General features: G+C 35.7%; 1 protein-coding gene across 2 annotated transcripts in view; it reads left to right on the top strand.

Annotated features, from left to right (window-relative positions):
• Positions 1-23,607, top strand: part of SPOCK3 (SPARC (osteonectin), cwcv and kazal like domains proteoglycan 3) — a 490,780-nt gene that overhangs the window by 242,130 nt on the left and 225,043 nt on the right. For both annotated transcript variants that reach the window (XM_033215626.1, XM_033215625.1), the window contains one exon: positions 1,187-1,301. In XM_033215626.1, the coding sequence (XP_033071517.1) occupies positions 1,187-1,301 (115 nt within the window). The remainder of the gene's footprint in view (positions 1-1,186; positions 1,302-23,607) is intronic.

Raw genomic sequence — 23,607 nt, 5'->3', positions numbered from 1 at the left:
AATTACAAAAAAAAAAAGTGTCACTGGGATTAACCATGAATGATCACCAATATCAGTATTATTTACAATAGCCAAAAAGTGGATACAGTCAAAATGCATATCTACTAGTGAATAAATAAAATATGGTATATCTGTAAAATGGCATAATATTCAGCAATATAAAGGAACAAAGTAGTGATTCATGGTACAACATGATTGAACTTCAGAAACATTGCTCAAGTGAAAGAAGCTAGGCACAAAGCACCACAAATTTTATCATTCAATTTATATAAAATGTCCAGAATAGGAAAATCTCTAGAGATGGAAATTAAATGAGTAGTTGCCTAATACTAGTTGGAGGGGAGAGGGAATAGGGATGATAACAAGAGGACATGTTTAGGTATTTTTGGTGATGAAATTATTCTAATATTGATTGTGGTGACAGTTTTACAATTGCAAACATACTGAAAAACATTGGTTGTAAACTTAACTGCCCGAATTATGTAGTATGTGAATTATTTATAAATAAAGCTGTTATAAAATGAAACCATCAACATTTCACATAGTCTTTTTGTTGGCAGCCATCAAGACAGAGGTTTGTTTGAAGAAATGGTGGTCCAAATGTTATGCACAAATGATGTAAAAATGAAAATGCAGAATCTCAGTTCTTACTATGACATATTCATCCAGTCTCCAAATACAGCTCCAGACTGTTTTTGGATAACAAAGATGTCCATTAATGTTCACTGACATTTTTGTTTGTTTGTTTCATCCCTTTTATTTACCCACCAGCATTTATCTAGGGAAAGCAAGGGTATAGATTGTAGTTTTCCACTGTCATAAAATACTTCAGTAACATACTCTAACTTTATTTCACCACCTTTGCTGCTTAGAAGGTAGTAGTAGCAACCACAGAAAGTTTGGGTCTTAAAGTTTCTATTTTGATAACACATTGTCTGATCATAGGTGTATGTGCATCTTAGCTTCTGAATAGAGTGGATGAGACTAAACTACAGCTAGCTGTTAACTCTGAGTTATGTGGGTAGACGCAGAAGTATCTCTTAACAGAGGACGAATGTGAAGAAAGTTTACAATTAAGCACTATGTAAATTAGCTGATCAAATTGTGTTTCATGGGATTTGATACCTCCATTTTACAGAAGCTTATTTTAATATTTTCTGTGCAATTTTTTTTTTTTTTTTTTTAGCTTTAGATCCAGCTAAGGATCCATGCTTAAAGATGAAATGTAGTCGTCATAAAGTATGCATTGCTCAAGATTCTCAGACTGCAGTCTGCATTAGTCACCGGAGGCTTACACACAGGTAAACATTGTTAAATTTAATCCCGCTGATTGAACAACGCTCCTTACCAGGAATAACTGCAGAGTATAAATATTTGGCAGCACCTGCTAATCTTTTATGCAGAGTTTTATTGAAGCAGTTACGGAAGCTTGGTTAATACAATTATGATTCACTTGGGTTAAACATTGGTATCAATCACAATTACTACAGATTATAGAATTTGAGGTATATATTATTAAATAAAGAAGGTCGTATAAAGATGATATTTGAATGTTATATCTAGATGTTTGTGCTTTTTCAAGTTTAAGGAACAATTAAACTTTTGTTCCCTCCACATATTTTTGTTTGTGGCTATTCAAACATCTGTATTTCCCTCAGGAGAGAGTTAGAAAGTTAAAGGAGAGAAACTGATTGATGTTCATAAAAAGAGATTAAAAGTCACGAAATAGGGAATTGGGACTTGAACTCCTCAGGACACCTTCTGTAGGAGTCACTCACACCGGTGGAGTCCTTACACCTACTCCCTGGATGCTGATTCACAATTTCTAAAGAGGAAGGGAAGATTTCAAGTATCTTATAACAACCATCACTGCTTCTGTTAGACGGGCTCTGTTTGAGGAAGGACCAGTAATTTAGAAACAGCCTGTGTAGTTTGGTGCTGAGTCTTAAAAATTTGAACGCGTCAACAATCAAACAAGAATTCATTGGTTAGCCGACTAAAACAAGTGGTGTATTCATTTCCTTTATCATTTTTAAAGTTACTTTTTGTGAATATTCTTTCTTTCATAATGGATTTAATTTATGTATTGCTTTTAAATCAAATGAACAAAGAAAATTTTGCTATTTGTGTATGCTTAGAGAAAAATTGGATTTTTGGCTTTAGTGTACTTGCATATAAATTCTGTTACTCAAACACACCAAGAGTTAGAGGATAAGAATAAGAATATTGGAAAATAAGAATATAAATAGCATTTCTAGAAAACAAATATTTAAGTTACACTGATGTTTCTTATAATGTAAGAGCACATATACATAACACCCTCTTTTACATGCCAAAAGGATTAGAAGTCTTTATTTCACAATGTTAAGTCTGTAGTGGCAGATTTCTAGAATCAAGGGAGGTTGATGTAACAAAGGTATGGGGGTTTGGAAATGTGTTCACTTGGGATAGAATCATGGTATATCAATAATGTACTTGTGGAAGACACAGAGGGAGTAGGAGAAAGAAAACAACAGTTGGTGATATAAAGAATAAAAGACTTCTTGGAAATCACAATTCTATAAAGTTAGTCTTCTGGGGAAAGCACAAATGGGTGAAGCAGTTATCAGTGACATATCCCCTGTTAATCCTGATTTTGATGCTAATTTTTCAAATTGATAACAAAGCTTTGGACCAGAAACTCATTTCTCTATTTATTTCCTTAGGATTCTAAATTTCTTGGCCTTTCTATTAATTAATCAAACAAATTTAAAAATATTAGTATGTGAATGTGTGTATATCGGGGGTGAAATAAAAAAAGAGAAGGGTGTCAAAAGGGATTCATAGGCCGGGCGCGGTGGCTCAAGCCTGTAATCCCAGCACTTTGGGAGGCCGAGACGGGCAGATCACGAGGTCAGGAGATCGAGAACATCCTAGCTAACACAGTGAAACCCCATCTCTACTAAAAAAAACAAAAAAAAACTAGCCTGGCGAGGTGGCGGGCGCCTGTAGTCCCAGCTACTCGGGAGGCTGACGCAGGAGAATGGCGTGAACCCGGGAGGCGGAGCTTGCAGTGAGCTGAGATCCGGCCACCGCTCTCCATCCTGGGCGACAGAGCGAGACTCCGTCTCAAAAACAAAAACAAAACAAAACAAACAAACAAAAAAGGGGTTCGTATATGATCTCTCACCTAAGTTACAGAGACTACGTAAGTTCATCTCCCATAAAAGCAAAAGCTGTTTTATCACAAGTTCTAGACACCCTGCGAAAGATTTCCATGTGCAGACATTTAACAGCTTTGAAAAGATTCACCTGCCACTTCACCCCTGGCCCCATGAACCCAAGTCAAAGAGCAACCAAAGACCTCGCAGTTAATATCATGTCTGTGGCAGAGATATTTTCATTTTGACACTTGCTGGACACTGAAGCTAAGAGACGTTAAAGTAACTGACTCAAGACTACAAAGCTAGAATTTTTCAGAGCTTCAATTCCAATCAGTACTGATTGACCCCAGAATCTAAGCTTTTTACAACTATGCTGTCTCATTACTTCTCTGACTTATTAAACGACTTGACTACAGGCAAAAATCTTCCTTAACATGATAAAGACTATCAGAAACCAATAGCCAAATATCCCTTAATATATAAAATCGAAGGATCCTTAATAGGGCACTACTGAAGCTTTGCCTTCGGTGTAGTGGTGCAGGGGGTTCGGGGGGAGACTAATATGCTCTTAGTGGGTGAATGTCCAAATGTTTTATGTAAATAGTATTTAGTCCTGTTCTATTTCTGATAGAGACTATTTATAAATTTCCATTCAATCCACACTCTATTCAATAAATAAATCACTAGTTTCCAACAAATTGATTTTAAGATTAATATTTGATATGCTTTATTTGCTTTGAGGATGTCAGTACACAGTGAATGTTTATACAACACTTAGGGAAGAAGAGCTTTGCCAAGCACTTTATCAATAAAAATGGCTAATATAAATAATATAGATCTTAGATTTGAGGATTGTGTGTATTTTGGGTATGGGGTAGAGAAAGCAGGGAAAGTGGGCTTAATTAATCAAGTTTTGGCCACTTGCAAAGTTTAGAATACATATTGCTACTTTTTTTCCTTTTAAGGAACAACTTATTCATTTTTCCCTTGATCTCATAAAAGAGAAAGGAAACCTGCTGTTTCTTTCTGCAAGGGGAACACAATTTTTCAAACACACTTTCCAGTCTCCTCTTCCCAATACAATATATCACACTCATTTCTCCATTGCCTTAGAATTTTAAACTTCTCATCTTATAATGCTCACAACATTTGTAATAGTCTGTCTAACATCGATCTCCTTTGACTGACTGAAAGCTCAGTGAAGGTTTCTTATTTACCACTGTGGACCTAGATCTTACATTACTGCTCAGTACACGTTTTCTTTGAGGAGTTTAGTGAAACAGCTGCCATTTGTAAAATGTTTAGGAAGAAAATTTTGACAAATAGTTTGATCAATTGAAATGCCAATCTAGATAATCTAGGTTTAAACATTGTTTTCTTAGTGCTTTGTGTATATTTGTTGAAAATGAATTAAGGAGGGTACAGGCATCAATCAACAAATATGTTTTAACTGGCAGAATAAATGAATGCATGATTTATCAAATAAAAGGAAAATAAGTATTTTTAAAATGTTTATTTTAGTTTAGTTTAAGTTCCGGGATACATGTGCAGAATGTGCAGATTTGTTATATAGGTAAAGGTGTTCCATGGTGGTTTGCTGCACCTATCAGCCTATCACCTATGTATTAAGCCCTGCATGCATTAGCTATTTATCTTGATGCTCTCACTCCCCGTTCCCCCCACTGTCAACACACACTGACAGGCCATAGTGTGTGTTGTTCCCCTCCCTGTGTCCACGTGTTCTCATTGTTCAGCTCTCACTTATAAGTGAGAACATGTGGTGTTTGGTTTTCTGTTCCTGTGTTAGTTTGCTGGGATGATGGCTTCCAGCTCCATACATATCCCTAAAAGGCACATGATCTTGTTAAAGAAGGATATTTAAATATGAAATGCGGAATGTAAAAATTGGTTTTAAGAAACTACTAGGTCCTTCACTTGGATTTGTAAATAATTGAAATAATTAGTAAATTTTTCCTTCCTTAGTATTTTAAATAACAATAATTGTCCTCTGAAACCAGAAAAATAACATGATTAGGTGAATCATAGTTTTACTCTAGCTTTGACCACCACTGCCAGTGTAGAGGATGGTGTAAACCATCCAAATACGTGATGCTGAAAGTTATATATTTGGATATTGTCTCCAAATGTCTTTTTCTGTGAAGAACTGGTCTCAAACCAGGTGATATCTTTGTTATTGCGCTTTCTGTTACCATTGTCATTGCCAGTTAAAAGAAAATAGTGGTATGAATAATGAGAAAGAACTTTAGCTGTAGTACGTTTTTCCAATATGGTAACATAACCCATTATTTAGATGCTTTAATGTGAAATACATGATGGGTTTCCCAAGCTTTGAATGTGATCCACTTTTTCTATTGTTACCCTTGGGGAAAGATCTGCAGATGCTGACAGCTGAGGGTGATTGTTTCATTGTTTTTGTATATTGTGAGCAAGAAGCCCAGTGTTTTATGCTCCCTTGCTGTCTGTGCAGCTGCAGATAATTAGCACTGTTTCTAGATCAGTGTTGCTGGCACCAATCGATGCTGCTGATATTAAAAGAAAAAGATTTGGCATAATAAGACAGAGTAAGGTTGAAGAAGTTGTTGTAGGACAAAACTGGCCATGTTAGTTTTTACTTCATTTACACCGAAGGATAAAAAAAAAAAAAAAAAAATCAATAAGGAAGTGCTTTTGACCTCCTAAGAAGGCATTATATAGAAAATGATGGAAGTAGTGTAAAATGCTGCTTATCAAAAATAATTATCAAAAAAGTGAGTCCTAAAATGTATCTGTTTTAACTGTGCAATCTTGGAATTCATGGTTTATAATGACTATTTTTAAAAGAAGATCTAAATGTATTTAAATTATCACTGATTGAATAGCTATGGTGTTTGTGTTTCCTTTGTTGAAATATTGAAGGGGCAGAAAGATTGAATCACAAAGCATAAGTTATATAGCGTTCCACAAATGTTTGTTGAACTGAATTAAACTTATTATAATCATTTAAAAATAATGCTTCTCATACTTGTGAGACATTTAACCTCTATGGACTATGACTGTATTAATAATGTCTTCAGAGAATTAAATCCTGTATTTATTTCATACTTAATATATGCAATACTCTTTAGTAAATGCCTTAAATTGATTTAGTTTTTACAATGATGCTAATACTTTATACTAAGCACTATTATGCCCGTAACTGAGGCTCAGAGATTCTGGGTGTTCTGCCTGAGATTAGTTCTATAGAAGCATAATTGATAGGTATGGTTAGATAGGTAGATAGATAGATAGGTGATAGATACGAAGTATAGATTTCAGATTTGAAATCATGCCTATCTTGCTTATACATACATATATACATTCTTTTTCCATAATTATCAATTTTATGTATATGAACAGATGTTTATAGATACTTAACTTTTCATAAATTTATTTTAGTTAAGATGATGAAGGTTTGCAAAACTTTAAAAAATTATTTACACTTACAAATGGTCATTGTACTTTGGATAGTGAATTAGTATAACATCGTTTGATTCCTCTTTTTAAAACACAGATCATAACTAAATTTCATAGAGTTTCCTTTATGTCTGGAACTTGGTATCTGTATGCATAGACACACACACACACACATGCATACATGCATATATGTGTATAATTCATTTACTCTTACAATAGTTGGAAGTAAGGTGACTTGCAGTTGTTATCCCCATTTTACCTGTGATAAAAGCTGAGACAGAGAATTCACTTAATTTGTTCAATTGGTAGACTTGGACACTAAACCTGGTCATTGTGATTCTAGAATTTGTGCTCTTATTATGTTTTATTGTCTTATGTTACTTATAAAGCATGTTATATAAATGAGACATTCTTCTAAACATTGTAGAATTGTTACTTCTCTTACCACCACCCTATATGTTTAAAAAAGAAATTTCTGTATACCTATTGCCTAATGTACTGTTTCTCAGCATCTTTTAGCCCACTTTTTTTTTTTTTTTTTGCTGAATATACACTTTTTATGTTCTCCAGTTATTCTATTATCACCCTGAAGGGAATATAATCTCCCCTAATTGAGAATTGCTTATAATCAGAAAATTCAACTACTTAGATTGTATATTAGTCAGTCAATATGATTTGGTCAGGCTTTCTGTTATGTGTTATGCATCACAAAAACAGAAAGTATGTTTCTCATATATGAAAATAAGTCACAGGATTGACTTTATTTTTGGAATACACAACACACCTTATCATTATTGATATATATTTCCTCTCCAGTTGAAAATCAGGAACCTGTTGATTAAAGTCCAAAGTCCTCGTGGTCTTTTATAATCTCTCCCAGGTAGCTTTAGAGCCTCCTCTGTAGTTTTCTCCCAATGGCACATTGTGGCTTTCTCACAGCAGGAAATTCATTCTGTAGAGAGCACAGGGTGTATGTCAGAGCACAAGTGGCCACAGCCAGAATGCCTGGCTTCACAGTCTAGCCCCACTGTTCTTAGCTTTGTAATCTTGGACGGGTTACTCAAGCTCTGAGTGCTTCCGATTTTTCTGCTGTAAAGTAGGTATCATGCAAATAGTACTTTATGTGATGTTGCTTTAAGGAGTAATGACTTAATGTGCAAAAACAATTAGAACTACTTCATCCATGATATAGGAATGGAGGGATGCATTATGATAGGGTTAGCTATTACTGTTTTTTCCTAAACACATTGTATATTTTATGATCATGGGTGTTGGTTATGGCTGTGTTTTATTTTCTCGTGATATGTCCTGCCCATTTGTTCCTTTGTTCTTCTGGCAGACTCCATTTCTGAGAAGGCTTTTAGCATAATGGTTAATGGTATGTAATTTGAAGCTGGACTGACTAGCTTTGAAGTCTGGCTCCATATCCATTTCTCCAGAATGACTTTGAGCAAATTAAATTATCCCAGACTCAGTTTTCTTGTTTAAAAGATAGAGTTGATAATTATACTATGCATCTCCCTCTGTTTTTGTGAGAATTAAAGACATAATTTGTGTAAAGCACTTTTCACAATGAAAGCACTCAATAAACATTAATTATTGAGAAAGGTCTATTCAGTCTCCCCTCCCAACCCAAGGTAGAATTAAATATGCTTGCATCTTTGTGCCCATAGCACATTAGAAATGCTTTTTAACCCACAAATATGATAGTGACTTGTTTGTATATTTAATAGCTAACAGGTGAATTGTTGGGTTGCCACTGACAAAGTATTTGAAAATTGATTTACTCTTGGCATGATCATAGGATATGAAATTTAAGATTACCTTATACATTAAATAAAAGCAGGGACATGATTTTGGCAGTTGAGAAGGAAGAGAATGGAAACAATGAGCCATCATTGTGTTATAAAAAATGTGAGACAGATGCTTAAAGAGAAATAGCATGGGGGTGGGCATACCTTTGGTGGGTTAAAGATTATTAGGGTACTTAATTTCAACAAATTTGCTGCCCTTAATGATTCTCTGCTTTACATCCTTTAGCATTGCCCATCTCCCCATGACCAGAGAATAGGAGCTTTAGACCAGAAATCCCAAAATACAGGAGAAGGATTTACATGTACTAGATGCCTCAAGGAATGCCAACTTTTATGAGTGAGCATAGCTAAATCCTTGCATGTCCTGTCAGAGAGATTTTGTTTCTCCACTGGGCCTAAAGACTCCTTCTACTTAGCAGGAACTCTCCTTGTGTTTGAAGGATGGAAAACAGTCCTATTTGCTGTATATACTGGCTTTGAAGTCTGTATAACAGATTTGTAATGAATGTGCCTCTGTGTATACTTCTGAATCTTGTATACCAAGATTTCAGCTGTGAGAACAGGGGTTTAAATTGATGATCAGTAGAAGAGGTCAAGTGGAGCAGCTAGCCACAAAAAAGGTGCACTGTGACCCAGGGAATAGATGAAGGCCAGTTGATGGTGTAAAGTGAACAGTGAACAGAAATAATTCCTTCACATGTAAGCCGTTACTCTGCCATTCAATTAATGCTTCGTACATGTCCCCTATACAAGGAAAAGAGTATGAATTGGGGGGGGGAAAGTACAGCAAAGGAAGATGCAAATATTTCTTGGTTTCTTCTTGTTCCCCAAATAGACAAGAATTTGGTATAAACCTTTGAAGAGAAAAAATTGGATATTAATGAAGGTTACTTTTAAAGAAGTATTTTGGGTGAACCTTAATATCTCTTAATCAAATGCTCGGGTTCAAAGTAAAGTTTAATCAACATTACTTAGGTTTCTGAAATGCAGGAAGGTACATATTTACACAAATATGTAGTAGGTGCTTGTTATATAAAAGAAAAACCCTATTCTTTTGTCTATGAGAAAGAGGAAACTAGCTGCCTATTAAGAATGATTATTATTCTAGGTCTTCTAAATTGGTCTATTTCTATATTGCTTTATTATTTTGAAAAAACTAAGAAAAACTATGATTTTTTTTTTTTTTTTGAGGCGGAGTCTGTCGCCCAGACTGAAGTGCAGTGGCGCGATCTCGGCTCACTGCAATCTCTGCCTCCCGGGTTCACGCCATTCTCCCGCCTCAGCCTCCTCACCTGGCTAGTTTTTCATATTTTTTAGTAGAGACGGGGTTTCACCGTGTTAGCCAGGATGGTTTTGATCTCCTGACCTCGTGATCCGCCCGTCTCGGCCTCCCAAAGTGCTGGGATTACAGGCTTGAGCCACCGCGCCCGGCAACTATGATTGTTTATTAGCTACATAGAAAAGGGTAGAAAATATTATACAAAGGTGGTATGAGTGATAGCAATTTTAAAGCTTCTTTATTTTTCAAATTTAACACTTATGAAAAAAAGATGTGGATAATGTCTTTTCATATGATAGAAAAGACAGTACAGATTTGATTCCTTCCTCCCCAGACCACTCAGTTCCACTCCTACACTTCCAGGAATTATCTACACACACACCCACACACATTTACACAAACACACGTACCTCCAAATGGAAATATTTTATACATATTTTTGTGCCTTTTTTAACATAACATGTTTTGAACATTTCTAGTTCAGTAAATGGATTTTATCTCATTTCTTTAAATGGCTGTAAAGAAACCCATTACAAGACTATCCCATAATTTACTTAATACTTTATTGAGGGATATTAGGGTTAGTTCTAGTTTCTCTTATTATCATGCTTTGTACAACACTCTTCAGCGTGTATCTTTATAAACATGTGTGCGAATATTTTTGCCATAAATTCTTAGTAATTGGATTGCTCTGTCAAAAAGAAAATATGTTTAAATACTGACATATATTGTCAAACACCCTCCAAAGGGGAGTGTGTCAATTTCTCTGCTGTAAACAATATGCCGATGCCTGTTGTTTCACCCCTTTACCAGTAAAAAATACTGCTTAGATATTAGTAATTTTGAATTTTCAACTGTCATGGTTTATTTTTTATTTAAAATTAGTATGGCCTGGGCGCTGGTGGCTCATGCCTGTAATCCCAGCACTTTGGGAGGCTCAGGCAAGAAGGTCACTTGAGGCCACGGGTTTGAGATGAGCCTGGTCAACATGGTGAAACCCTGTGTCTACAAAAAATACAAAAATTATCAGTGTGTTGTCACTCATGCCTGTAATCCCAGCTGCTCAGGATGTTGAGGCATGAGAAACTACTGAGCCAGGGAGGCACATGTTGCAGTGAGCCAAGATCATGCCATTGCACTTCAGCCTGGGTGACAGAGGGAAACTCTGTCTCAAAACATAAATAAATAAATAAATAAACAAAAAGTCACATTATCTTTTTTCAGTTTCAGGAATAAATGTATCTGTGTGTGCCTTTAATAATGGAGGGGCTATGTAGACACTGTTGGTGGTTTAATATCAGCCATTATCCCTAAGTTGTGACATGGTGAATCATGGTAAAAAATAGTAGTGAATTAAAGGAAATTGACTGTACTGATAACATTTTTTGGAACTTAGACAATTTTTTCAAAGAGGAGGATAGTTTTAGCACAAGATAAAGAAACTTAAAAAAAGAAGCTCAACAGTGGAAAAGAAGTACTGGATCTTCAAGCAGTAACAAAATGTGTGTAATTTATTTACTTTCACTAATGTTTAGACCTATTACTTTAATGCAATTAGTGCTTGATGGACAGGTGCTATAATGAAGTTAATTAGCACTTTACATGTTTCTGTTTTTGCTGATCTCTTCATTAAATATTTCTTATTCTAAATATTTCTGACTCCAGTTAATCAATTATATTTCTTAAAATTTTAGAGTATTTATTATCATTATTAATAATGTGATTTCCAGTGATCAATTGGAATGATGATTGCTATGAATTCATTAATAAATTCATTTTATTTTAATCATGACATTTTAAATATTAAATCCAAACTTGCTGTTACTGAATTATTTTTATTAAATAATTCAACATTTTGGGTAAATTACAGCTAAACCTCCTCCTAGTCGACTGTTGGCAAAGAGACAATTGTATTTCTGGGTATGGACATTAAGAACTGGAGCATATTGATTTTTAAACTTTGCATAAAAATCTTTTTTCTTGTTGCTGACTAATGTAGATAAATAATGAGGAAATTAGTAGTCATTGCTCCTATATTTCAGCCTGAATAATCTTTCTTTTCCTAAATTCTTGCTTTATTTTACTATTTTCTTTAGATTTCTTTAAAATACATGTAAGACCATTTTTAAAGTTGGGCCTATCTAGTGTCAAAATATGGAGCTCAATTCACTTCTGATTTATTTCTGTCCTCACATTGTGATTTTGAATATGTAATTTGTACTCATTGATATTCAGTTTTGAGGATAGAGACAGCTAGCCATAGAACAAAGGATGATGTTCCTCTTTCACAGGGTAGACTTGTTTCTGGGAAGTGCCTGACAGGCCAGATACTAGTTTCCTGCAGCTCTTCCCACTAGCCCTGACATCTTTCTGAGATCATGGGACTAGCTTTTCAAAACAGAACAAAAGTAATGCTTATCACTTCAGAGTTTAGATGGTTAAGATATGGGTGTGACTGCTTCCCCCCTTCCTTTCTACTTATAAGATGGAAGCAGGTAATTCTGAGATCTAAGGGATGGTATAAACACAAGATATGATGAAATTTAATTCCAGAATCACCATAGGAATGATGATCCAAGAAATAGTCTCATTGGCCTATTATATGAAAGAGAAATAAACTTTTGTATTAAGACACTGAACTTTTTAGATGCATGAGAGTAGTTATGATTATCCTGATTAATAAATCTATTTGAAATTTACTACAAAAAAATTTAAGAAGTACATTGATGGTGGAAAAATAATAGAGATGTGTGATGGGATCTTAGTAATTATCTCATCAAATTTTACATTGGTTAAAAGCATAGGAGACTGTGTAAGTGTTTTGAATAACTTGTCTACTGGGAACTATCTGTAGAAATGCCCTAACAATTGCACATAATTCATTTCCAAACATAAACACTTGTTTACTCTTACAGACAAAGCTGTAGCACATAAGACACAAAAAATACTGGAATTTCCAGATGATCATAAAAAATTATTCTAGACTATGAGGCTTCACTAAACAGAGAGGGATTTTGCCTGTTATAAAGACTTATATGAAAACAGAATATAAATTATATAAATTTAAGCCTTAGGTCCCAGATACTTAACACATAATTATTTAAGTGAGGAGTAAAGTATATTCGTCTGTAGTGATATAAAGACATCCACACAGGTCTCAGTAATATTGTGTGTGATAGAGAAACCTAGATTTTAGTCATAAATATATTAATAAATAGACAACTGTGTGACTCTGGACAAGTCAGTTAACAGGCAACTAACTGTGGCAACAAATAATGGGAGGCTTTGAAATCCAAGAGTTCTACTGGTTTAGTGGCAAAATATAAACAGCTAATACATCTGTAGGGGTAGAATACATTCTTTATCATTTTCATAGCTTTCTTTCCTCTCATTTTAACGTTAGGTTGACTGATATGTATCTAGGATTTGCATGTATAGAATAAACTAATTTTGGATCTAGAAAATTCTTTAGAGACATTTAATTCCATTCTGCATTCTAAATATAAGGTAAGGATTATCATGATTATGAAAATGATAAGGAAGAGAATTAGTTGAGAATCATAGAAATAACAATACATGCTTATTTGTAAGAGTTTACTAAGAAATTTATAGGTATTTTACATGTATTAATTTATTTTTTAGTTACTATCATTTTCCTCCTTTTACAGATTAAGACAATGAAACTCAGCTGATGTGAATTGAAAAGGCCATACCAGTATTAACTGCTATAGCTAGGAGTTGAATTTAGACCTGTTCAATTTCAAAGCCTCCCATTATCTGCTGACTATTAACTCTATTATTAGTTGCATGTTAAGTGACTTTTTCAGAGTCACACAGCTGTTTATTTATTACTGTATTTAAGACTGAAATCCACATATTATTATTGAGACCTATGTGACTGTCTTGATATCACTACTGATGAATATGCTTTATTCCCAACTAGACCATTCACATTTTATGTTACTTGTTCTGTGTCCTGAATCAGTTTATATCTCTTTTTATAAAATGCTATTATAAAACTCTGTTTGCATTAAGCTGCATATATTGCTATCTTCCCTTCTGTTCTCAGTAGGCAAATTCAGCATTTTGTTCACAAAGTAGAAAGCATCCAGTGGAGTCTTTTCTGATATTTTGCTTACTAACTTGTGCAGATATCAGTTTAATTAATACTCATGAAACACTCAGGACAGTGGCTTCTATTCTTATTGTTGCTTTTATTACTGTTACTATTATTATTATCAACCATAACCTTCCTCATCCTCTTTTATATATCCCTAATCCATCAGTTTGTGTTCTCGGCTCTAGAACAATCATTTCTTGTGTTTGTATTCCTTGCTCTAATAATTATTGCTTGTATAATATTTTTAATCTTTCTCTATCTGTTAGCTTATTGCTTAGCATATATGAACAAATGCAAATTCTATAATTTTTTTAAAGCAAGCATACAAAAATTCCACTTCTTTTACAACATAGGGGGAGAAAAGAATTCCATATCCTCTCTTTACCTTTGGTTTCCTTCTATTTCATATTGAGCAATTATGCTGCTCTTTGCAGTTAAATCTTTTAGAATAATTTTGTTTTTGTTCTCTTGCCTCCCATTTGCTTTTGCACCTACCACCCATTATAAAAATTTCCAACAAGTTATGTAGTCTTTCTGTAAATAGAGACTTTTACCTGATCTAACTTGTGATTACTTAATGTATTAATTTGCAGTGTCTAGTCAGCTAAAGCAATGAAACTACTTTTCCACAGGGCATTGATACCTTGTATGTTGCCAAATTTATTATCTAATTTTTTGTTCTTACTTGAGATTTCTACTGCATTCATTTACTCAAAATGTGTTTATCATTGAACACACATATTGATCATCATTGTGAGCCAGTAATGCATATAGGCACCTGGGTTATGGTGTTAGAAGGACAAAGAAAGCCTCTAATCTTGTTACTTTCACATTTTGGAGTGGAAGACAGACAACAAAGAAATCAAACAATGCATAATATAATTTAAGATAGTGAACAATGACAAGGCAGATATAGAGGTGACTGAGGAAAGAGGCAGGGTGACAGAGCAGTTAAGGAAACTTTCTCATTATAGATAATGTTTGAAGAATTACTTGAGTGAACAGAAAAGAGTCATTTTCAGATATCAGGCAAGAGTGAGCCAAACACAGGGAACAGAGATTGCAAAGATCTTGTAGCAGAATGGACTTGGCGTGTTCCCATAGAACAGTAAAATGGCCAGTGTGGTTATAAAAGAAGTGAGATATCTGGTCCAAAACTGTGCAGTACTCATATCTTATGGGGCTTTGAAGCTGTGTAAGGGAGGTTTTGAATTTTATCACAAATGTAACAGGCAAACAGTGGCAGGGCTTCAGTCAAGATACAAATAAGAAATGAGTTTCCTTTCCAAAGGATCACTGCATATGCTGTGAGAAGCAACAGCGAAATTCTAGGTCTAGTTAGTCAGAGGGTGAGCTGTAACTCCTGGGGGAAGATTCTGGTGGTGCAGTGGGGTTGGTGAGGGTTCAAGTGTACAGAATGCATTTGGACAGTCAAACCAAAGACTCGAGAATGAATTGGATATCTCATTTTGGTGTGTGTGCACGTGTGTGTGTTGTGGAAGAAAGTTGAGAATCTGTAATAAATCATTACAGATAGCCTGGTATTTGTTGAAATGGCTATGTAAAATCACTAGAGTAAAGCTGTGTCACTGATATATCATCCTAGATATATTATTTTACTTCTCTTCTGGGAGATTAGAATCGCTTTTATTGCTGTCCTAGTTTTCCCACTTCACTTGGTAGTAGTGATCACAAATTGTGAGCCTGCTTTTGTGATGATATACATCACAGGATTCAGCAATTGTTCATTCATGTGCTGTAAAATTATAAATGGTAAGATGGCTTGGAAACACTGGGGCCTAATCCTGAGAAGGTGCAGATTTCCCAGCCAATCACCTTGGACAGGCTAATGGAGCACTGTGACTAGGCAATCTGTGTGATATGTTTCTCTTTAGCCAGAATATTTGACATTATCATTGGAAGTACCATCACAATCATATGGAATTTAAGGACAGTTTCTCCAACTAAAGAAAGAGACTTTTTTTAAAGTGTCTGTGTGTCGGAGTTGGGTAGAATGGGTAACACTCTAGCATCCTTGCTATGAGCGAAAGCTCCTGTGGAAAACATGACAAAAAAAGGAATTTTAAATTATGATTTTAACTTACGATTGACATAATAATTACATACATAAAAAGAAGAAATTCTTCAACAAGTGAAACATGCTAAAATTTGACTTTGAAATGTTTTGTTTTCCAGTATTTTACTTTGTCTTTTTTTTTTTTATTATACTTTAAGTTCTAGGGTACATGTGCATAACGTTTATATCATGTATAACTCCCCAATGCAATCCCTCCCTCCTCCCCCCTCTCCCTGATAGGCCCCAGTGTGTGATGTTCCCCTTCCCGAGTCCAAGTGATCTCATTGTTCAGTTCCCACCTATGTCTTTTAAACATGAAGATCTGTTAAAATAATAGTGTTGTAGATTTGGAAAATTTGAAAGAGTTAAGTTTGAAGTGAAATTATTTCATTTACAGTTTCTGTGATTCAAAATTTTATATATTTTGACATGCTAAAAAGGGGAAAGATATGTTAAACTTTTAGAACCTAGAGACAGAAAATATAATAATGTCACCTTAACTTTATCTGTTCCTTTTGTCTGAATATACTAAACCAAATTGGAAATGTTGGTATCCTAATATTTGTACGACTGCAATTTTCTATTGAGATATAAGCAGTATCTGCCTATCTACTTTTCCCATTTAGCTTCATAGAATAAATAATCCTCACTCCAATAAATGGCCTTTGTATTTCCTTTAATGTGAAAACAAAATTGCTTGCCTTCCCAACTAATTATATAATGCTGGTGTTAATCTGAGTGCAAGAAAATATGGTTCATTATTATCATTTTATAGTCACATCCCATATTGAAACTTTGTAATATTGTAGAGTAGGTTCCAAGGATTATGATTATTGTGATACTTTTCAATTTAAGAAATTCTAGCATTGAGGACAACATTGAGTCCTGAATGTTTGCTAAAAACAGATAATGAGCACAAAGTGACATGTTTTCTGTGAACAGTTTTTCTTTTAAGGGAGATGTGCACTATAACTAAAAATTGCAAATCCATTTTAGTAAAGTTATCGGATGCAAATATTTCCATTGTAACCTCCATGTGTTCAAAATAATGGGTCTGGAAGATTTGAATCATTGCCTCTTCACTTGGCCAGATTAAGTCTAAACTATAGCCAGCTGATGATTTTTGCAGGCAATTTGAAAAGACCTTTCTATTATTATTTTTATTCCAATGTTGAATTCTCGTTGTGGAGGATTTCTTAGGTTCTTGATTTCAGACAATTCAAAGATACCCATAAGAAAATAAGCCAGAGTTTAAGTAAATTTCTTTCCCAACTTCTGTAGTGATTCAAAAATCTGATAAACATAAAGAATAATGAAATTATCAATGATAAAGAATATTATGCCTTGGGCTTCTGTTCTGGAAGCTAAAGTATCTCAGTGTTTAAATGTAGACACTTCTGGGGCCATGTTGTGAATGGCCCTTTGCTAGCAATTTCTCCGTGTTCTTCTATGCCAAACTCACTTTGGTTATAAAGGCCATGTAATGAACTAAAATCATGATCATTAAAGATAAAAGTTAAAGAATTATTATTACAAAACAAAATGATTAGAAAGGACAAATTGATTTTCAAATTGAACTTTAAAACGTGCACTATATATACATTTCATGGTCTGTAGTTAATTGTATAGAAAAACAACATTGCTGCTAAGAGGCAAAAAGGAAGTTCAAAAAACCAAGAATTTTGAACTGTCTTAGAAGAGAGAAGAATTTTATTTTATGCATCATCCAGACCATGTATGCACCTTGAGAATGAACTATTATCTTGTCCCTGTTTATTCAGTTTCTGCTGTTGTGATAATCTGCAATCTCTCCCTCAGATACAGAGAACTCTAACTCTGTTAACACCCCTCCTGTTGATCCTTATACCAAGAATTTTTTAAATGGCGGAGTGTATCAACAAACAAAAATACAACTATAAATTTATTACAAATCATGATTCACTTAAAAGATCCAGTGTTAATGTTTGACTGATTCAAAAGCTGATTAAATTTTTCAGCTACAAGAGGAAGAAAAAAACCAACTTTTGTTGAGATAAAAAAGCTACACGGTTTATCAAATTACATATTTGATGTATTGTTTTTAATGTTTTATATCCTAATTCCTAATTCCCCTTGGATGTTAATAGATTCTGGAAAGCCATACAACCTTGCTGTTTAAGCTGATAAATTATCAGTATAAAGATAAATGAACTATTGAGGAAAATATAAAAAATATTACATAATTTTAAAATAATGTAAGTGCATTCGTGGTGTTAAATTTAAAAGAAGTACCCTTCTCTAGGTAGAGATAGAGTTGCTTCAAACAGTTTGTATTATTCTTTTTAAACATAATGGTCTGAAGAATGATTAGCATATTGATGAAAGTGATATTATTTTTTAGATTTTCTGCAATTTTTCTAAAAGAAGCCACAACTACATTGCAAGTATTTCTGTGATGCATGGTCTTTTCTTTCTCTTGTTTTATTAAACTGAAGTAAATAGGAAAAATATTTTCAACTCAGTACATATTTATTAAGTACCTACTATTTGTAAGACATGATACTACCCATTGTAGAAAATTCAAATTAATAATGAAGGCTACTATAGTCTTGCTTTTCCATCAGCATTAATTCAATAGAGAGATAACTACATAATTCCACATAGGGACAATATACATTTTTCAGGGGCTCTATGATTTGAATCTTTTATTTTATATTTAATTAAGACATCATTATAGATATTTCATATCATGGTAAGTAACATATTAATCACTTCAGATTTTATTATTTCTTTGCGTTGAGAGCATTCAAAATCCTCTCTTCTAGCTATTGACAAATATACACTAAATTATTAACTGCAGTCATGCTATACAGTTATAGAACACTAGAATTTATTTCTCCTATCTAGAGGTAATTTTGTTTCTGTTAAACAACTTCTCCCTTTGAAGAGACAGATATGAGTCAAGAGGACATTACATTAAGTGAAAAAAGTCAAGGAACAAGAAGGTAAATATGACACGTTATCATTCATATGTAGGAGCTAACAAAGTTGAGGTCATAGAAGAAGAGAGCAGAACTGTGACTATTAAAGGCTGAAAAGATTGGGAGGAGTGAAGATAATATTCATTTAAATATAAATATAAAATAATTGTAAACAAGTAAATAATAGGTTTCAGTTTTATGAAGTCCTGTGCTATGCTATGTATCAGAAACAAGCTGAGAAGAAAAAAACAAAACTGTCAAGATTAAAATTAGTAGGCATTAAAATTGTCTCTTTTCAACTACACCATGGTTCAGTTTTCCTCCTTTGGGTATAGACTCAATACTACGTGGAAAAAGTCCTGAAAGTTAATGATTGCATTATTAAAATGCGAATACATTTTATATAGTATATAGTTGTACATAGTTGTACAATATAGTTATACAATTCTTCCTTACTAACAAGATCTCCACTTATGCTCATTGAACAATTATTTCGGGAAAGAACTTGGGGAAGAGGGGTTGATAAATCACAAATATTGCCCCTTATCCTTATCTATAATTGGCTACTGTCCTAGTTCCTGGGAATGCATTATTTGAGTGCAAATATAGCCTCAAAATATAGGGTTACTGTGCTCTTAATAAATGGTCTAAAAATAACTTACATGTTATGTTTCTACTCATTTTAACTTTATTCATTCAGTGACTCAAAGGTACAGTTCTTTTCAACGTGTATAGAAATATAAACATAATTAAAAAATTCAAAGTACATTTTCTCTGTTTGGTAAAGGTCATAATTTATTTGATTTTACTTATATGGATAACTCTAAAATGTTATTTTCACTTATAGGAGTTATTTACTTTTTATTTATTTTATTTATTTATTTTTGAAACAGAGTCTAGCTCTGTCACCCAGGCTGGAGTGCAGTGGCATGATCTCAGCTCACTGCAAGCTCCACCTCCTGGGTTTATGCCATTCTCCTGCCTCAGCCTCCCAAGTAGCTGGGACTACAGGCACCCACCATCATGTCTATAGGAGTTATTTTTAATGCATTTATTATTATGTGACATTATAAAATATGTGTTCTGATTTTTCTATGTAAATGATGGATAAAAGAGATACAAAGTCATCAAAAGACAGTTTTGCATTATCAGTAAACTCTGTATTGATGGTGTGGTATATCTTCCACTATACTGATGGCAGCAGCAGCCCATCTGGAGCAGCCACTGTGAAGACGCTGGCTGCAACAGGGGAGGCATGGCTGGGGTCACATGCTCCATGGAGCCAATGGGGAGTTAGGAACAGCAGGGCAGGAGCACTGTGCTCCTAGGCACAGCTGCAGCCAGCCAACTGCAGCTCCAGATCCAGGCATTGCTGCACTCTGGGGACCCAGAAGCCCCCCTGTCCCCACAGACCTGGAAGTGCCTACTCCCACTTCCTGCCCTCTTCCTGCTCTGGCATCTGCTCTGTGGTGGGGCAAAGTTGCCAAGTGCATGTGAGCTGAGGGCAGTGCTGACACACCAGCCTCCAGCCTCAGCCCCCATCAGAGTTTGGGTGCTGACAAGCATGGGATGAAGGCCAGGGGTGCTGAGGTCAGCTCGTGTAGGCCAGCAGGCTCCCCTTGGTGTGGACAGCCAGGATGCCGTGGATGACATGATTGATGGATGGCAGGAATCAGACAGGTTCCTGGTCAGAAAGGGGTGGGTCCCTGGTGAAGCCCTTCTTTCAAGCCAGGAAAGACCTGAAGCCTGGGAGCCAGGCTGCTAGTTCTGATTGAAGTTAGTGGACAGGAGCGAGAATTATGGTGCTTTTTCCAGGCCTTCCCATGGCCTCCCATGGACTAATCAGCATGCACTTCCTCCCTTATGAGCCCATAAAAACCCTGGACTCAGCCAGACTCACACAAACATTGGGACTACCAGTTACAGAAGGAGCTACCCACTTTGGGTCTCTTTAACTTGTTGGGATGACCTACCCAGGTCTACTACTCCAGGTCTCTTACCCTCTGAGAGCTGGACACTCATTGGGATCTCCTGCCTGCAGAAAGGAGCTACTCACTCCAGTTCTCCTCGTGGCTGAGAGCTGGACACTTGTTGGGATGACCTGCCTGTGGATAGGAGCTTCCATTCTCCTCTCTACTGAGGGCTGCACTCCTCAGGACGATCTGCCTGCAGAAAGGAGCTACCCACTATGGGTCTTATATCTGATGAGAGCTGGACAATCATTGGGATGCCCTTCCTGTGGAAAAGAGCTACCCACTACGGGTCTCCTCTGGGCTGACAGCTGGACACTTATTGGAATGACCTGCCTGCAGAAAGGATCTACCCACTTCAGGTCTCCTGAGAGCAGTTCTGTTGCTCAATAAAGCTCCTGTCTGCCTTGCTCACCCTCCAGTTGTCCATATACCTCATTCTTCCTGGACCAGGGACAAGAACTTGGGAGCTGCCGAATGGTGGAACTGAAGGACCTTTAACACAAACAGGGTTGAAACACACTCTTTCCCCCACTTACCATATTATGGGTGACAGGAAGGAGAAAATACCTGTGGTCATTCTGGGAGTCCAGACATAGGGGCTTCCCAAGCAGGGCTGTGATACCCTTTTGGAGCTTTGTGGTTTCTAGTGACTCCAAGCTTCTAGGAACCACCACATTCCCCTCAACCAGACACAGGTGCCTACAGCAGATGTTGCTTGTGGTACATCTGATCCAGCCATTGGCTTGCATGGAGCCAGTGCCTGTGCCAGAGCCTGGAGCTGCCCACCCTGCTGCAGCTACTGGTCTGCCTAGCTGTTCACAGTGGCCGGACTCCATGCTTGCTCACTCATGCACCCTGCACCACTCTGCTCCTGGCTTGCCCTTGGCAGGTGTGGCCAAGTGCAGCCTGCTCAGTGGGTGGAACGAGCCCAGTGGGCCCGAGCAAAACTTGGACAAAGGCGCCACCAGCCACAGAGGTTTCATGCTGGAAAAGTGACACCCAAAGGATCCTGTGACACTTATGAGCTCTCAGTTGATAGAATCAAGCAAATTTTTCGTAATGGTAATGGAGAAAGATCGAAGAAGATATTATTGTATCTCTTCATTCATTTTTTCAACAATGATATATTATCTGCAATATGCCAGATATTCTAGGCATGCCAGATACATTAATGAATAAAAGAGACGTACATATTGCTCTCCTGCAGGCTAAAGTCTAATATGTTTTTCTTTTAGTGAAGAATAGATATATAAATACAGTATAAAATCCCTGTTGTGAAGTTCCCCATGAAAATGAAGTTGGTATGATATCCAAACTGGCAGAGTTGTCAGGTCTCTGAAGGTATGCCACCAAAGCATGAACATGGAGAACTAAATGGAAGTCTTCAGGCAAAATGCAGAAAGAAGAATGAGGTAGAGGAAACAGCTTGTGCAAAGGCCCTATGGAAGGAAAGAATGTGACGTGTTTGAGGAACTGAAGGGAAGGGGAGTAAGAATCTAGAGCTCCATTTTAAACATGTTAAATTTAAAAGGCTTATATGCTAAGCAGTAAAAATGTGAAGTAAGGTGGGTTGGAAGTTATAGTTATCACAAGATCTCAGCCTAGAGATAGATTTCAACACATCAATAACATTAAAACTCGTGGAAATTGATGAGAACATATAAGGAGAGATTGAAGACAAAAAAAGAGAATAGATCCCTGGGAAATTCAAACTCTTTAGAGGTAGGCATTGAGGAAGAGTCTACAAAAGAGACTGGGAAGGAACAACTAGTGAAGTGGAAGATGGTAAGGAGTCCCTGTGTAACAAGAGCCAAGTAAAATTTTAAGGCAAAGGAGGTTGTTGTCTGTTGTTGTTCTGCACAGAAGTAAAAAGAGATGATTACAGAAAAAAAAATAACCATTGAATTTGGCAATCTGGAACTGGTATTCAAAGCAGAATAGATGGAGGAGTGAAGAGAAAATAAGAAATTATAAATTAGGGTTTGGGGAAAAAACAATGGGAATGTCTCATTAAAAATCAAGGAGTTTTTGCACTATTTTATGTTCTTTTATTGTAGGGTTGGAGTTTACCACCAGAGACTGTTTTTCATTGATGGGGAGTTCAGTAAAGCAAGAGAGGTTTATGGTTCAGGAGAAAGAGGGACAAAGTCTTTGAGACAATGAGAAGAGAGGCACCCTGAATGTGGATGTGTGCATGGGGGCTTACTCTGGGTGGAAAGAGGAGTTTTCTCAGTCTCACAAGAAATAAAGAAGACATCTGCAGAGATGCATGTGAATGTGTAGCTCTTAAATTATGAAAGGGATTTTTTTCCAGGAAACTTCTATTTTCTAAAGACAGTATAAATAGATCATCATAGTTCTTAGAACATAGGAAGTATTTGAAAGCCGGGCGCGGTGGCTCATGCCCGTAATCCCAGCTCTCAGGGAGGCAGAGGCGGCAGGATAGCTTGAGCCCAGGAGTTCAAGACTTGTCTGGGTAATACAGCGAGACCCCGTTCTCCACAAAAAGGAAAAAAAAAAAAAAAAAAGACCGGAAGTATTTGAAAAACAGAATTATTATGATTGTTCTTATTTTTATTTAAATAGGAATACATTCACATGTTTCACAATTCAAAATATACTAAGGTATGTACAGAGAAATGTCTCCTTCCCAGACTCTTCCACACTCATATCCCTTTTCTAGAAGCAAAAATGTTTTTGATGTCTTTTGAATATTTTTAGAAATATTTTATTCACATACAAACAAATGCATTTTATTATTTTTTATTATTTTATTTTCCCCTTGTCT

The sequence above is a fragment of the Trachypithecus francoisi genome, unplaced genomic scaffold (genome assembly GCF_009764315.1).
Source record: "Trachypithecus francoisi isolate TF-2019V2 unplaced genomic scaffold, Tfra_2.0 Lachesis_group1, whole genome shotgun sequence".
In the NCBI taxonomy this organism is placed as follows: Eukaryota; Metazoa; Chordata; class Mammalia; order Primates; family Cercopithecidae; genus Trachypithecus; species Trachypithecus francoisi.
This window is presented reverse-complemented; position numbering and strand designations above follow the sequence as displayed.